Source organism: Ostrinia furnacalis, unplaced genomic scaffold (genome assembly GCF_004193835.3).
Source record: "Ostrinia furnacalis isolate ACB-3 unplaced genomic scaffold, ASM419383v2 OfSCF6844, whole genome shotgun sequence".
Classification (NCBI taxonomy): domain Eukaryota; kingdom Metazoa; phylum Arthropoda; class Insecta; order Lepidoptera; family Crambidae; genus Ostrinia; species Ostrinia furnacalis.
The window spans coordinates 27,532-46,069 of record NW_021137083.1 but is presented as its reverse complement, the minus strand read 5'-3'; the positions used below and the strand labels follow the sequence as shown (position 1 = coordinate 46,069).

The following is an 18,538-nucleotide window of genomic DNA, read 5'->3' as shown; positions in this document are numbered from 1 at the left end:
TACATAATTTAATCTCTACTTCGAGGAAACTTAATTTTCTAAAAAGACGGGATTACGCCGATAAAATCAAGTCAATTTGTACGATCCCACGACGTGTTGAGTACATCTTGTCTAGCCATCAGTATCATTTGACTACTGTACTAGTCGGACTTTTATGGGACAAGGTATCCATTTTTNTGGTACAAGGTTTACTTTTGATTTACATAGCAGGAGAGGAAAGCTAATATCAGTGGCAGTAAAATCTGACTTGAGTAAGAGCATTTTAACCATGAGAGTAGTATTTTACCAATAATATTCAAAGAGCGTTGTTGAAGACCAGATAGACCTACCTATAACGAATTTGAAACCAATTATTTTGATTGATCCGACACCATGGATTTTACTGTTATCGCGCTTACATGAACAAAAGAAACCTAATAATTCCAATGAAGTTCTGAATTCTGCAGTTTCCGTACAGACGAATGTCAAAATTAAAAAGCTCTTGGTAATACTTACATACATGTAACGTTCCTACATATGTTCAGCACATCTTCGATACTGGAGATTCGTCTCTATTTCCGTACAATATCAATGTGCTCTCGCTTTCAGCAAAGGTGCTTAGAACCAAATATTTTAACGCAAGCCCTTACAGGTTAGGAATCTGTTAATGACCGGCATTGAGATATACTTACCTAATAGTGAATGTAGAATGATTGGCCTCGATAATACTTAGGGGAAACGGTTTAGTTAAGGGTATGTACTAGTACGGCTTATGATTGGTTACGTTTAATAGTTTAACGTTTATTTACCGTGTTTTTCATATAAGATTACTTTAATAGGATCGCAAATGGTGTCCTGGAAATGAGATTGAAAATTGAAAGCTTGAACGATATTTTACTTTAATAACATGACGTAAAAATCGCAAAATACATATTTTTAACGCATTATTAGAACATCTGAAATCAAGCAGATGTCTAATATTCTAAAGCATTAGTCCGTTCTGGAACATTTAATAGGCGCCATGCAGCAGTTTCTTGGTAAAACAGTGATTATTATGACTTATGCTGACACGAAATGGAACTGGCACACGTAAACGTTGCATTTGTCCCATGCAAATGAATGTGTGAGGAACTGGACTTGCGTAAATATTGCGGCGACGGTGCAGGTGGAAATGTTATTATTCTGAAGAAAGACAGTTTGTAATAGGATTCCTCTAACATACTGTTATGATCTGGCTTTCACATTTCGCAATCTGGTAACAATTTCAAAAGCAATAATTTTTAGAAGCTTTGAAATTTACAAATAATTTGCAGCCAGTTGTGATCGCAACCTGATGACGCTGCAATCCCTATTCCCTTACAAAATGTACGGGAGGGTCGCTTTTCGACAGCTTTAAAAAGTCACTGGGGTCTCCACTATGAACTCTATGAACACATTTAAAGATAAGTAAAGTTTGTTTCACAATCAATCTGAAACATCCTATCGATACATAATCTCTACATCGAGGAAACTTAATTTCATAAAAGACGGGATTACGCCGATAAAATCAAGTCAATTTGTACGATCCCACGACGTGTTGAGTACATCTTGTCTAGCCATCAGCATCATTTGACTACTGTACTAGTCGGACCACTGGTAATTCCACGGCTTAGGGTCGCCGCACACGGGCCACCGGCCACCACCACGAAACGCCACCACCGGCATATTTACGTACATTTTCGTGTGTCGGCCACCGGCGTTAACGGTTTAAAATCTGAAAATCTGTCGGTACCGGTGATTCGTGTTTGTGGCCGGTGGATCATATGCGGCGACTCTAAACTCATTTTCAAGCTTCAATGGAGCGCCTACGCGGCCTGTCTAGACGATAGACTGGAATCAACATGCTTGCTAATTTCAAAGAGATTTATGTACTAGAATAGGTGTTTGAATGCAAATATATACCTTACATTCGAAAAAACATGTCTGAGGAGTTATTTTTCTAGGAATCACTACAAGTGATTTCGTCTGATAATTACAAATGGACACCTTAAATTCTATTCATCAATTTTGCTCTTTTTAGTGCTTCTTTCTTTTAACTTTTTTCGCTTGATCCTACTTAGTAATATCAAGGAGTTTTGCATCTCAAAGTCACGTTTAAAATTTGAAAAATTTTTCGTCTCTCGTAGGAATTGAACCCACGACCTTCTGCTCGTCAGGCATCCACTCTGACCGCGCCTGTCACGTTCGAGGCAGTAGATTTTTTTTAAATTTACTACTCGTAGTATAATTTCCAGTTCTACATTAAAGTAGCAGTAATTTACTACATTCCGTTTTCTATTTACGTTACTTTTTCAGTTTTCAGAACAGAACTACGATATATTGCTTTTTTTTTGTAAACCCACTTCTCATGTCTCGGCATTTTACTATATCCCACAACTCCCATACTACGTACGGCGCTCAATGAAGCGCCTACGCAGCTTAAGTCTAGACGAGTTGCAATTAATCGTCGTTAGTCAATCGTGCGCACTCGCTCGTCGCAAATAAATCTCAATTGCTTGAAAAATAACCAACAAACGCCGACAGATTGTTGCATTTGGAAGAAAATTGCTAGAGAAAAAGTTAGCTCAAGTTAATCTTTCAGATCGGTAGCATTTTCCGAGAGAGACTCTACCTACACAGTGTTTAATGTTTCATTCTCCACTTAAATTTTGTGAGAGTCGCAGATTTTATTCGAACTGTTGATATGAATCGATATCACCATTCTGTAAGTAGTCTAATTTATTCACCAGAGAAAAACCACGTAGAAGTACCTCCCCTAGGTAAGTAAATAGTTCCGGGACTTGCTGTGTGCTTTGCCGGGAATGTCTTAATTTACTTAATTATAAGATCCTGATAGACTTGAATAAACTAACATGAACTAAGTAGAGACTCTTTACAAACATAAATAAGGACCTCATAATTTAAGATGTTTTGAATTAGTATTAGATTACATAATACTAATACACATCGCTTCATCTCGCTTTTATTTTGAACCATATCTAAGTTGTTTCTACAAATGTTGGGAGTCGAATCGCGACTAAATTGCCGCAGACAACTCGTCCATCTTAATAACCCATGTGTTGACTGAATCATCGGCGTCTTTTTATCCTGACAAATTGGGACAATCATTTACGCCATTATCTTTTTGTCCGACACAATGCACTTGCGTCTCATTTTGGCAAACAAAAAATGACATTTGTGTGATTAGGTCACAGTAATCACGATGCTTGGGCCGTAAAGCGACAGATACTAATGATTCAAACCCAAAACTGACGCAACAAAAAGAAATAACTAGACAAATTGTCCGAATGCCCTATTGTAACTTTGTGAGTCAACTGTCTGCTAAGTAGGTACCAACGTAACTCTTGAGAAAAACTAATACTTAATGATACCTACTTGTCGAAAGGTTGTCTCGCGTCAAGTGTTTGTCATGTAAATGATAAGCAGAAATTAAATTGATACCAGACGAATATCTGCATTTATAATGGAATTTCAAAAGAAGTTTATGACTACGTTTTCAAGGCGAAAGTGGATAGGCGTTTGAATATTTCTGTTTTAAGATTATTATATCCAATTTAGATATCTAACATTAAATGTTGCTCAATTGGATATTGAATGTCTATCTACACAGACACTTCCTGACTAGATGTGAAACAGGCTACAAAATATTTAAAGTAATGCATACATACCCACAGTTTACCCTCATAAATAGCTACTAACTTGTTTTTTCTTTATAATTAGGCGTGTCAACATTTCACTGCGACTGCGGTTCCTATGGCCAGACTCTACATTGGTTACGGTCAAGATTATCCCAGAGCTCAATTAGACATTGAAGTTAATCAGGGGAAAATAACAAAGAGTTCATTCCAAAAGAGGTTAAACACACTATAGTGAAAAGAAGCTAAAAATAACCTAAATCTGGCGTCATTTTTAACAATACCAACACGATAAGTCGATCCTGATAGTTGTTTTATGTTCATTGCAAGTAACGGTCTGGGCATCATGACTGCACTCGTGCGCAGTCCGACAAAGGGCCGGACCGAGGGCTCGCAGACATTTAATTAAGCCCAGAACTCTTCGACGCTATTCACATTGGTGACTCGCAATAAGCGAAAATATCCTGTCATTCCGCTCCAACATATACTTACTTAAGTATACGGCCAGGGCTGTAATCAGTAAGGATTTCTTCAACCATTACGGTTAATAGTCGGCGACCGGCTACTGGACGTTTTTAAAATCATTAGCAAAGTTTGCAGGCACGGATTAAGGCTGGAACAAATAATATTGAGCATTTATTTTTAATTTTGTATTACTCACGCTAATTTTAAAATGTTATGATTTATTTACAACTCCTTTTACAGTTTTCTAATTATTTTTCATCGAAATTAAACGATAGTCAAGAAGGTAATGCATGCAACTACGTTTTGAATATGTATTTATTTTTAATAGTTAGGTAGACTTTAAATTAAATTAACCTAATTGACTAAAATGACAAGTAGTTATATTTATTTAAGTAATAATATTTTATTCTACTTACTGATTAACCCGAGTCCTGCTCTGCCTTAAGGCAATATTATACTCCGAATTGTGTAAACCCTTTCAAGAATTTTCTATTTTATTGTGAGCCATCAGTGTTTCGGGCTACCCCTTCACTGGTGATTTTCGCATGATGATGGTCTTTGGTACCAAGATCAAGTAATGATTACCACAAAACTTCAACGAAACTGAGAATGTGCAAGCTTTTAAATCAACATCGTATCCATATCCATATAAATAATTAGATATTTTGCAGCAGCCAATATTAAATATATAAAACACTCTCCCACACTTTTTCTTTCGGCAACTAAACGGGTTATGATGAATTATATCGTATTAGTAATTAAATTAGAATTACTTAGTGTTGTCGAGAAAATAAATGTAACTTAGTACTTACCTAATAATTTATTATTTTAAACTAGATACCTAATTCAAAATCGATTTTATACCAAACTGGGCAATTATATTCCTATTAAAATTACATTGTAGGGTTTTCAGAATTTCGAAGTACCTTACAAGCGATTATAATATTTCGATACACAGCCCTACAAACGTACTTTTCTATAGAGTTATACCAATACTCTAAATAGTATCGACGCGAGCTGTGGTGGCCATTTTTACATAACGGTTTGCTTTAGCGCCCTTGAAAAGACTTCAACGCTTAAAGACAGCTCGAATGCTCTATCAAATAACTGAACCTTGTCTAATTAGTAGGCAACACGATTTTTATCACAATATTGGCGTATGTAGGATTAAGTTATTACGTACAAATAGGTATTACATATAATATTGAACATTTTTTTTAATAGGTTGATTTGACATTAATTGAATTCAAATCCTTTAAATCGTTATGCGATAAAGTATACGTACATTATGGTATATGTATATTAATAAACTAAATGCTTAATGATTCACTACTAGAAATTTACAATTTTAGATGGAATACGTAGTGATAAATTTTAAAATTCTAAGTACATGTATTTGTAAATCTAATAGGATTTACTTACTAATTTCATCCTACTTTAAATAAATCTTCGATGTTACGTAATACGTAACGTTTCCGAGTTACATATTTACAACTTGTTGCTAAGTGTAGCGTGATGTGGTTTTTGTAATAGGTGTTCAATGTTGTCAAAAAACACGTGGGTCTTCTAGTGATTATCTACTAGAAGGTATGTGGTTGATAAAAGATAGATATAGATAGATCGATAGAATATAAACACTATTTTGTTTGGTATATTACCTAGATGGAAAATATAAGTATCCGAGTAATTTTCAAGTGTGAATATTTTTACACGAAAATTAGAAGAAAGAATGTTGTAGGTATTGTGTATTTGAAAATACTCTGAAAAAGTTGCAGGCTTGTTATTTAATTTTTAATAAAAAGTTAAATTCTTGTCAGATAATAAAGAGTCGTTAATAAACCTAATAAAATTGGAAAACTGTAATGTGTATGTTTTAGTATAATTTTCTGTTTCAAATTTATTACCTACCTATAAGTCACCGGGTATTTTTTTGCGAAAACAGTAAACTGAAAGTTAAATACCCAAATCTCATCGTAGGTAGGTACCCATGCACCTACACAGTTTAACAATTAAAGAAGTTTGATAATGAGCGTTCAATCTAGTGGCAAAGGTTAGCACATGGTGACGGCGACGGTGCGGTGCGGGTGCGGTGTGGCGTTGTGGCGCGGAGTCCGGAAGGCCGCGGGACGCGCGTGGCTCGGTCGACGACTCCGCTGCACTTGCACCGCGGCCGGCTCGCCGCGCTCAGTCCGCCACCGAGCCCCGCCAAGAACAGGCACCACGCGCGCGATCACTCTAGGGCTACGCACCCAACTTTAACGTAGTGTATTACTTTAACGCGATCATACAACGTTTTTGAATTCACTCATTGTTTTTGCACGGGTTTTGTTGGCGGTCAAGCAAGGAGTTGCAGTGGTGGGAAAGAGGTGGGAATTGTTACAAAATTATTTGTTTTTCGAAATGTAAAGCTTTTAACGAAACATTATTTAAGAAGTATGCAAAAATATAGAGCTATTTTATGTCATGCGAAATTTTGAATCGACTCTACATTCCCGCGCTAGACTTTGTCACTGCAATGAGAACATGTAAGATTTTTAAATGTGAAATTACCGATAAAAGTGACCTGACTTTGAAAATACACATATTATAGATGTTACCTCTACTCATACAATCCTGCAGATACTGCAATGATTTCTTCCTCTTCATTTAACCACGATGCCGCCGTCACGTGTTTAGTTTCAAGATTTTATATTCAGTGACACCAACATACAGTAGTGAAGTGACAGAAGGTTTCCATTACGATCATTAATATTTAAAATTGTCAATTGTCACTGGCTATCAGAAAACGAAAAAATTTGGTAACTAGTTGACAGCGCGGGAACCGCACGGCAGCGTGTTAGCTATACAAAAAAGTTTTTATTTTAAATTGTAAATGGTCATCCTCATCAGAAAAATAAATGATAGTTTGAGCAAGGTGTTATCAGTACCAAAAAGTATTTAATCAAAATAATGATACTGGCCATAAAAAAATAAGTTTCTAGAATCGCACAACGTGCTAGCATTAAAAAGTATAAGTACCTATGCATTTATAAGAACCTCATGCCAGGATCAAAAAGTATCCTATCAAAATTGTTACTGGCCATAAAAAATGTGTTTGACAGGTCTAGAACAGCAGAACGTGTTAGCACCAAATACCGTACCTATTTAGTCAAAAATTGTCACTGGCCATAAAAAAAATGTTTTTGACAGCTCTAGAAGCGCACAACGTGTTAGCATACCTAGTACCTATTTAGTCAAAAATTGTAACTGGCCATAAAAAAAACTGTGTTCTTTAGCGGAACAACGCACGGCGCGCCACAGCCGTAGCGCAGCGGTGGTGCGGTGCAGGCGCGGGCGCGGCACGTGCTCCGAGGCGGGCGCGGCGCGTGCCGGCGCCAGGGCCGCGGCAATACCAACCTATTAGGCTGGTTTAAGAGTCACGCTGACGCACGCTGACCGTCAGCGCTGACAGCCGAAATGTATGAAGCGTCGGCGCCGAGCGATCAGCGTCACTCAAGAACGTTCCCATCAATTACATACATATTGATCTGTCAGCGCCGACGATCAGCGAGCGGTCAGCGCGATTCTAAAACCCGCCTCAATTGTCACTGGCCATAAAAAAACTGTGTTCTATAGCGGAACAACACACGGCGCGCCACAGCCGTAGCGCAGCGGTGGTGCGGTGCCGGCACCAGTGCCGCGGCAATACCAACCTATTAGTCAAAATTTGTCACTGGCCATAAAAAAAACTGTGTTCTTTAGCGTAACGCACGGCGCGCCACAGCCGTAGCGCAGCGGTGGTGCGGTGCAGGCGCGGGCGCGGCACGTGCTCCGAGGCGGGCGCGGCGCGTGCCGGCGCCAGGGCCGCGGCAGCCAGCGCCGGAGCGCCGCACGCGCCATGCGCCGCTAGCGCGAGCATGCGGCTGCCTCTGCTGCCGCTGCTAGCGCTCTTGCTCGCGCGCCCGTCGGCAGGTAATTCACCTTAGGACCAGTTTTTCGATACATAGTTAAAATAACTAATTGTTAAATTTTGCTACTAATGGTTAAATATTAACAAAATGTAAACTAATAGTTAAAAAATGTACTAAAAGTCAAGCTAACCATTGCTGGAAAAACATTTTTTTCTGATATTTTTAACCACTTGTGACAAATTTGATTATTGTTTATTTTAACTACGAATCAAAAAACTGGGCCTTAGTGTCTAACCATAGATTAATAAAGCCTAGATAGTAAGCGCACGAAAAGTGAGGCAACTTTTAGGCGCGATTCGACTAAACTTTTATCTGAGAATAACTAGTATAACTGGCACATTGACAGTTTCAGTATGGGAAATATGTCAAAACTGACAATTTATTCTGAGATTAATATTATGGTCGAATCCCAGACCCTTCTGGTCCACTTATTGTTTTAATTAAATGTCTTTTTTAATAACAAATAATAACATTTTTTATAACGATAAATGTGGATAAAAATTTCTTATTTCGAAAAATTGACCTATTTTAAAAAAAAATAACAACGTTTTGACCGTAATGACATACGATTTTTGCCTCTCTTTTGACGAAGCGTTTGTATGAAGACTATCCATCTAGGCTTTAATATTTAAGTGTCTGACTAACCCGTGGTACAAGTGTCACTATTCTCTACATTTGACCAGTAAAGTCGCAAGTCGCAATCGAATTCAGTAAGTCCAATTTTATTCCGATGATCTGGCTCGCGCGCCCGACACGGCCTATAAAATTTACCATTCAACTCCAAATAGTGTCTTATTTACAATATCATTATTCTCTACATTTGACTGATAAAAAGTCGTATTCTAATTCGGTAGACGTCGGCAGGTAAAATCTAAATAACGCGTGTAGTTACTTCCCTCTACATTTGACCAGTAAATAGTCACAATCTAATTCAGTAATTTTTATTCCGAAGATATTGCCCACGCGCTCGTCGGCAGGTAAAATTCATCTTTCAATTCACTATAATGTCTAAATTAATCCGTATTATCAGTCACTACTCTCTACATAAATAGTCGTAATCGTATTTGGTAAGTCCGTTCCTTCAGTGGATTTTCCGATGATTTTGTTTGCGCGATTGTCAGCAGGTAAACTTAACGCTTTGTAGAGTCTAATTAGCCCTCAGTATTACTCCTCTCTACATTTGACCAGTAACTAAATAGTCGCAAGTGGAATGACTGAATACGAATTCAGTCATTCATTAAAACTCATGTTATCAATTATTCTCTACATTTGACCGATAAATACTGTCGCAGCCGATCATCGTCTTGCTATTTGATCAAGTTAATTAAACTCAACATAGTCTTTAGCACTTAATTAATATTTACATTTTAATATGACCAGTAAACTAAAGAATATCTCTACTTTTGTGTCTACTTTTAAACCGATGAACTTGCTCTACCGCGCGTCAGGTAAAAAGACCTACATGCAGTTTTTTTTTTATTCTAATAAAATGTAAGGACTTTTGTCTATGTACCTATAGACATGTCAGTTCTATCGTAACCTAACCTTACAATTTACAAAGCTAGAGTTATAAACTTTTAATTAATAAAAATATCAATTTAGCCGCGTCGGACAATGGTTCGGCTATCAGTGGAGTATACACGTGCTAATCACATTGAATTTGACCGGTAAATATACTAAACAAGTGTTTAACCTATGCTGTCTTACATGTCTACACGTGTATACTAACTTACACTTGACCGGTAAATTAACATTTTAATTATGTTCACTTAAGGCTATTATTCTTGAAGTGCTTTTACTCGCGTGCCCGACAAAACATAACCTAAGTCGTTTTTAGCGCTATTCTTAACTTACTCTTTACTAATAATTACTTTGTGCTTCGATACCGATGATCCTTGACACGTATAGGTGACTAAAACAGTTCTGATTTTCCCGGTGGGTTTCGTATGAATACGTGATTGCAGTCAACCTGAATTATACATTTAAATTGGTGCATTCTCGGACGAAACTTGGCAAACGGAGAGGAGAATTGCCGCCAATACTTTAGGCATAGTGTTTTCCCGTACCAACACACTTGCACAAACCTTTTTGTTTATTTTTACTCGCGTTACATCATCAATACTAGTTTTTGTGTACCTACATTTTATGCTTCAAAATTATCAGTAGGCGTGGAACGATAATTCAATTTAAATTTTATTTATTCTATGACTTTATGTTATTTGTAAGTATACCTACATTGTACAGTTGGAAACCCACTTAAATACTTCTGTATATGATACAGAAAAAGTATATTAAGTATATATCTACTTGTCACTCAAAATGCTCGAAGCTCTTTTAACTTTTAACATCTTGGAATGGTTAATTATTTTAAGATACATAATTATCTTACTATAATTAAAAAGTAAAACTAAGAAGCAAAGTCCACGACAAAGTCCAAATTACCTAAACAGTCCGTTTTTGTGAAAAGTGCGTTTACAAGTTGACTGGTAGTCATTTAAATTGTTTGTTACTTTGGATTCGTAAAAATAATTCGAAATTGCACTTCATAGAATGTAGAGTTCTTATTGAAAAATATCTATTGTATCCTACGACTTAGGTATTCAGTTAGAAATTAACATTCAACCGATTTACATAATAGCACTTACTCAAGTTACTCATCAACTACACGAGACGTAATTTTGCATATTCGATTGTAGAGTTAAAAAAAGTGTTTCATAAAATTAAAACGAATTTCGGTTAGCACTCCTAAATTAGATACACGTGTCTATAACTTTTCTAATAGGTTAGGTAAACAAAAAGTTCACGAGTTTAAGGAACCATATTTGGTACATAACTAAACAATGTAGAGATAGATTTATTTCAACGTCTGGGGACTTTACCAAAATTGATCATGCGCGTCGTAAAAGATAGAGTTTAATTATCACTGTATAAAAATATATTTACGAGCATTTTACCAAATTAGCCTTTGCTTTCCCATTCAAGGATTAGTAGCAAAAGTTTTAATAGGAACTAGCTGACCCGGCGAACTTTGTTCCGCCTTAATGGCAATAAATAAGCAGACTTTTTTTAATTTCGAACGGGATAAAAAGTATCATATGTCCTTCTCCTGGCTCTAAACTACCTCCCTGACAATTTTCAGCTAAATCGGTTCAGCCGTTCTTGAGTTATAAGTGGTGTAACTAACACGACTTTCTTTTATATATATACTAGCTGACCCGGCGAACTTTGTTCCGCCTTAATGGCAATAAATAAGCAGTATAAAAAGTGTGAAGTTCTCGGCTGACAAGCTTGAGGTGCAGGGTCCAAATAAGAAGGCCAGGGTGTAGCAAAAAGTGTACTTTTATNCCGATCACTGACGTTTGTCAACAAAATGGTGCTTGACTCTTGAGACAGGCTAAATTACACCATATTGTTAATGACATTGAGCATACATTTTTTTAAAAACCTTCGCGAAGTAAAACTTCTGTACGTAGTAGTTATTATTATTCTGTGCCTAAACAGTCCGTTTTTGTGAAAAGTGCGTTTACAAGTTGACTGGTAGTCATTTAAATTGTTTGTTACTTTGGATTTACGGACTCTATGTAAGAAACCGTATTCAATCCATAAGAAACTCTTAGTACCAGAAAATGCATATTTTAAAAGTAGCATTCGTAAAAATAATTCGAAATTGCACTTCATAGAATGTAGAGTTCTTATTGAAAAATATCTATTGTATCCTACGACTTAGGTATTCAGTTACAAATTAACATTCAACCGATTTACATAATAGCATTCACTCAAGTTACTCATCAACTACACGAGACGTAATTTTGCATATTCGATTGTAGAGTTAACAAAAAAGTGTTTCATAAAATTAAAACGAATTTCGGCTAGCGCTCCTAAATTAGATACACGTGTCTATAACTTTTCTAATAGGTTAGGTAAACAAAAAGTTCACGAGTTTAAGAGTAGGCGCACACCGTTGATTTTTCGTCGGCCGATAGTTTAGTCGGGCAGTTGATCAGTATGGGCATGTATGGGAGTGGGCACACTACGCCGATTCGATTTGGCCGATTTTTCATACAAATTAAAATCGGGCACAACTATCGGCCAACTAAAAATCAACGGTGTGCGCCTACTCTAAGGAACCATATTTGGTACATAACTAAACAATGTAGAGATAGATTTATTTTAACATCTCGGGACTTTACCAAAATTGATCATGCATGTCGTAAAAGATTGAGTTTAATTATCACTGTATAAAAATATATTTATGAGCATTTTACCAAATGAGCCTTTGCTTTCCCATTCAAGGATTAGTAGCAAAAGTTTTAATAGGAATATAGGAACTTGCTATTTCGAAATGACCGTTGTCTCTACACAAACTGGACCATACATATTTCTTGCCCTGATTTTTGACATGACTTATACAGTTTGCCTATACAGTTGGCTCGTTAGACCATGTTCCTGGGCGATTAAGGCGAATTAACGACAGTTAGCGCCTGCCTCTTACACTAGGGGACAAATAAATAGGCCAACTAAGTAATAAACACAAAATAAGCATGTTTTTCAATTTACTTAAGTTGGAACTTACAAAACCGATAATTTACACTTGCTGAGTAATTTTATAACGCTGTAGCGCACATTTTATTTTAAATAGAATATTTTATGTTAGCTAAAAATATCAATTAAACGAAGCCTAAAATATAAGGGGAAAATTTATTTTACTGTTCAGTTTTCAGCACCATCTTTTGACTCTATCATCAGACCCCTCTAAAATTAACGTAGGTATTTAAAGGGAAAGCAAAAAAGTCCAAACATAATCGGATAAGGATGATGTGTCGAATTTTCTATAACAACCAACCGACTTCATCATCGACAGGTCTAACACAAATAAAAAGACTCGAGTCTTTCACCCTTTATCTTCCGTTTCCATTATCAGACTAGCACAACGTGACCATAAAACTACAATGTCAATAGTACATACCTAGGTATGTAAGTACGAGTATACCTAGAAAAGTTAGCTTTGTATATGTAACGCAACTTCATTGTACAACCTTATCTTAAACGCACAAACTTGGCAAAAAAGCCTTATTTAATTCTCGGTTTTACAGCAACGCGTAAGTTAAGTAAGGGTTGTAATCCTCAACCGTATAAAATATCCACTTTACTGAATAACACAATATTTCTCTGTCTGGAAAACATCCGGCCATCGGCTGACCACGGTTGACCAGGCGCGCGTTAATTGTGGTACAATAGTTTGTTAAGTCACTCGTGTCGACGTAATAAAGTGCAAATTGCAATGATTTTGTTAAATGAAAATTTCGCTATGCAAGATGAATTTAAAATTACTACATTTTAAATCAATAATGAAACGAACCTAGAGTAAGTGTACGAGAATAAATCCAAACCTATGAATCCAAATAAAAATTCAGGCTTGATATCAAGCTTGTGTATGGATAGAATTATGAGGCTTGGATCATGAGACTTGATTTAAACTCAAAATTTGGAACACTCTTATGTCTTTATTATTACTTATGGTGTGTTTATCTAGACCCGAACTCAAAACATACCGGTTAAAGGTTTTCGAGAGAGTTAAAGCTTAATTTTCCAAAGAAAACTGTACTTGACTAAGATCTGTCAATATAAAACCTACAAAGTATCTTAAAGATTTTCGTTACCCCAGATACGAGTAGGTACGAGTATTAATCATTTATTAACTTTTACATTTTAATGTGTAATGTAAATGTACTCGTATAGTATGTTCTATGTTTCGCATTACGTCCACCTTTGTCGATTCTATATTTTCTGCGTAACCTAATGACACGATCTACTGGCAGAGAACGCGTTTGTTTGTAACTACACTCTGTCTATCCATGCAATTACCAACATCTATGTACGTGTCTTCTCTAAAACTCTACCAATTACTTAGCTAATCATAGTATGATTAATTAATTAATAGTATAATTGGTAGAGTTTCATCATCATGCCTGTAATTAGTAGTGTGCGCTGAAAACCACGTAGTGTCGAGCGAGTAGCAATTGCTTGGGGACCGTTCGTACGGCAACTTTGTCGCGGGCGACGCGGAAGCGTCTGCGCTTGCGCAAGTAATGACGTTGAGGGTTGACAGGTTGACATATAACATACAATTTTGGGTATTAAAGTCATATACTCGTAGGATTAGGGTTTCAATGCCTATTTCTTTTACTTGAAGTAAAAAACAATGCGAAATTTTATTTTTTATAGTATCGTTTAATGATTGACTTTTTAGCTTGAACATGCTAAAATATAATTTGGGACTAAAGCTTTCCAGAATTAGGAATTTAAATCCCTATTTCTTTGATTTGAAATCAAATACAATGGGCAATTTTCATTTTCTATCCCAGCATCTGAACTGAAAACCGGCTGTATGTCTGTAAAAAGCTTCAAATGCTAAGACGAGAATATAGAACATTCATAGCGAGTAAAAACCGTGACTTAAAACTTCCAACGCAAAGTGAATTAGCTCAATTCTGCGTAAATAGCACTGAGAAAGTTTTATTGGTGACAAACAAGTAAATATATTGTTGATGTCAGATATTAATGTCTCTTGGGCGATGAACACACATTATCTGCGTATCAAAAATAAAACTTGTGACCCCTTGTGAGCTTAGACCCAAATCTAGATCCAAACCTTGAGGTTTAATCCTAGAAGGTCTTAGAAGACCCAAATCTTTTAGAGAGGACCTTTTCTAACATGTTCAGCCCTGAGAGGATGTGATAATAAACATGCTGTTGTGCGCGGGCGCTTCAGTGAACTCGTAATACGCATAGATGGACAGAAATGGGACTCATCCTTTGGACTATGGCAATCTTATCATTGACCTTATAGGACATCATGGAGTTACCCAACTAACTATCTTAAAGTATTTCTTGCTCTTGGTTATTTGACGTGGTGACAATTTTGTATCTACCTACCTATGAGTAACCTTAAATAGGCTATAATTTATTTTCGACTGAAGTTCCGCTAAAAATAATAACATAGTTGTACACACAACCGGCTGTTCTAGGTGCTTCATTTATAATTATCTTCATTCATTCCTCAGACTTGAGAATCGTAACAGAACTACCAGGTAATCTCAGCAGACAAATAATAATAACGTCTCATTAATTTTTTCTCAGACTTGTATTCCCAATTTATTCTGACTGAATACGAATAACGTTACGACTCTACAATTCCTAAACCAATCACAATGATAAGATTGCGTCACTAATTAATACTTCCGCAGTGCCCATCCATAAACGCCATTACGTCGAAAAAATACTTGTCACGCGACATTTCCAGTACGAAACCCGTCTGCCGGGCCACAGCATTGTGCATCCCACGAAATGTTTAAGAGCGACCAGTCCGGTGCAGGCGAAACGATTGAGTCAAATATCCGTCCAATTCCCCGCGATGTTTTGGCCGGCCGCATTAGCATGTGTAAATAAATATAAGAGCCGGGTCGTCTGGTCGGCGGCGCCCGCGCAGCGCATCAACCGGCCGGCCACCTGCGGGCTAGTGCTGACCACGGAATGACCTCGATATCGAATATTTGTCGATTGAAGAGATAAGCTCACGAATTAGATCGACGGCCTAGACGCCAATTAAACATCTAAACGTAGGAAAGCATTTTCTCTGGCAACATTATTGATCAAATATTGGAATATTTATCAAAACAACTTTTTAAAATTCCGTCCAAGCCCATCACCGAAATCATTCAAAACAATATTTTACTTTTATCGATCCACCCGATATTTACATTTTCGAGCTCAGCATATAAATATTAATATTACTGTCACACGCAGCCTACCGATGTTTACGCGCAACAACAAAACCATAAAAGTTGCCAGACGCATAAAAGCGACAACCTTGACAAAGAAAACTTTCAAGAATACCAATGTTACGTCTGAGCTTTTTTAAAATGTCCTGCGTGTTGTAAAACGTCTTATGCATTTGTCAAATGACAATGACGAATTCCATCGGCGGGTAGCTCTCGAATTTTGATTTTTACAGATGCATGATTCGTAGTGACCAATATGCACATTACGTCGTCACTAACGGGTTTATGGCTTCGGAATGGAAGCAGCCGTCTGCATGCCAAGCGGCGATTCCTGGTGATCGCCCCTTTGAATTATGCGCACGGGCACACTTACGCGTCTGCATTCAATCGCCACGAGAGATTTATGTGTGTCCCGCCCGCCCGACACATACAAATGTTTCCGCGAAATTCGACGTGAGAAGTTTTTCTTTCGGCTCGGTATTTTGGCAATAAAATTTTAATAAACAAGCGTACATTAACATTATTTATGTGCTATCGAAAGCTTAAAATAGCTGTATGTATAAGGTACTTCACAATAATAACTTTCTGTCACTGACATTCCCATATTTTATTTAAATTACAAAATATGCACTATGATACTTAACAAAACCCCTACATACTGTTTTTGTTATAAAGGATCGACATGTAGGTACTATTTGCTTTTTATCGACGTTTTTCCAACATAATCGGGCATCACTAAAACGATTGCACGCCCGAGGTGCTGCGGTCGGTGCATCGCGCTCGCTATTGTTTGTACGGACCGAAAAATGCAATGTGGCTTCTGCCCCATCTGCCGCCAGACTCGCCGCAATTATTACAGTGCACACTCGTTTAATTTTCAATTATAAACTTCGCTGAAATAAATAAAGTCTCCCAAAATGTAGAGTCAAACTAAATTTTTCAAATCCATTATTTAGTACTTGTGCTTCAGAGCTTACAGGCTTTAAGTATATTTTTACAGGTAGAGTTTTTAAAACGTACGAGCAATCTAAGAAACTGGCATCTAAAAGTCGCTGAAGTCACTGGCGCCACAAAATAGGACTGGGGCGCCTTGAAGAATGCCCGTTACTATAATTACCTATGATGACGTATGTTTTTATTTTCGCTAGCTTCTGCCCACGACTTCGCATGGATTTCACCTGTCACAAAACAAAGTCCAACTCATAACCCGTGATCTTCATCTAAATTATTTCTCACCTAAAGCGTGTCTCCAAGGTTCAATTCATCTCTATGTATAGTTAAATTCATTGAAATCGATTCATTTAGAATTAATTCATCAATTTCTTAAATATTTAGAATTCCAATTCCAACGAACGCTGTTCTACGACGTCTGCTTAATGTTTTAGATAATCATCTTCGTATAATCAGATAGCTAATCTTAAATAGTTGCAAAACGCAATCAAGTTAGCTCATTGCGCTGGAATTTAAAGGACAGGCTATTTGGGCTAACGAAACTGAGCTAATAGGTAGATGAGCTAGACACAATGATCGCTGTTTAGTTTGCATTTCGAGATATCTAATAAATCAACAGTAACTAGGTTTCTCATTTTCATTCTTGAGTAACACCTACCTATAGATATTCTTACTTAACGTGGGACGTTGCATTAAACCTATACAACATATTATTAACTTAGTAGGTATATGTTAAGGTTGTCTAAATGTGGTTCTTTAAAAAAAGTAAGTCCTTACTTCAAGCCTTAACTGATTCGCACCCGCTCTACATTCAGACTTTATTGCAATAAGAGTCATACAATTTTTTATTACATAATCATATTATTACCGGAAATTTTGAAATGTCATGAAGCCTGTCGGGAAAAGCCTGTTTCATATAGGCTCTTCCTGATCATCCTCTAATAACGTAGGTATTAGGTAATTGAAAAATCACTGAAAACTATAATTAAGGTGGCAGCTGCTGCTACAAAATTCTACAGATTGGTGTCGGGTATTTACATATTATTCTCGTTTGACTCACAACAGCCCCCGTTCAAGTTAAAAACTATGTATAAAAAGTTAGTTTTGCATTGCACACCGAAGGCACTCGCAATCCAGAGCGAAGTTAGGGCCTAATTTGAAATGTTGATTGTCTGGCTGTCCCGCCGACCTACTTTACGTTTCTGGGACGCCGAAGGACACAAGCAGGTGACTGGGGCAGAATCATATTTTGCATATTTTATCACAATTCGCTGTCTAGTCACTACTTTATTAATATTTAGATTCGCAGACAAAGTTTTAGAATTTATTACCATGTTTCCGACCTTGGATTCCAGAAAGTTATCACTCACTCCGAACTGTATACATTAAAACAATGTTCACTACAATTCGTTTTTTGGTGTGTGCTTAATACTTTTGGGGCTGTTATAACAATTTTGAAATAAGTTGGTTTCATTTCGTAAAGTTTGAAAGTCTGGGCTAACGCTTTTTGATTTGTGTTACCATGTGAATTAATCAGCATCTCATTTTACAGATTTGTTTCAAGGACTGCGCCATTCTCTTGTACGCACACCCTATATAAAAAGCTACATGCATTAAAAACCACTGCACGCAATTATTTCGGTACTAAAATTATTTGCAGCTCTGCCAGTCACACCTTGTCACAGGAGATACGGTTAGGGCATTTCAAATTGACAGAGACATGCGACAATTTTTGATG

General features: G+C 36.9%; 1 protein-coding gene across 1 annotated transcript in view; it reads left to right on the top strand.

The window, feature by feature from the left end:
• Window positions 1-7,864: 7,864 nt before the first annotated feature.
• The window catches only part of LOC114362864 (follistatin-A), a gene marked incomplete at its 5' end in the record, with an annotated part of 31,009 nt that continues 20,335 nt past the window's right edge, over window positions 7,865-18,538 (top strand). Inside the window, one exon of the mRNA XM_028318428.1 lies at window positions 7,865-8,069. Coding sequence (XP_028174229.1) covers window positions 7,865-8,069 — 205 coding nt within the window. The remainder of the gene's footprint in view (window positions 8,070-18,538) is intronic.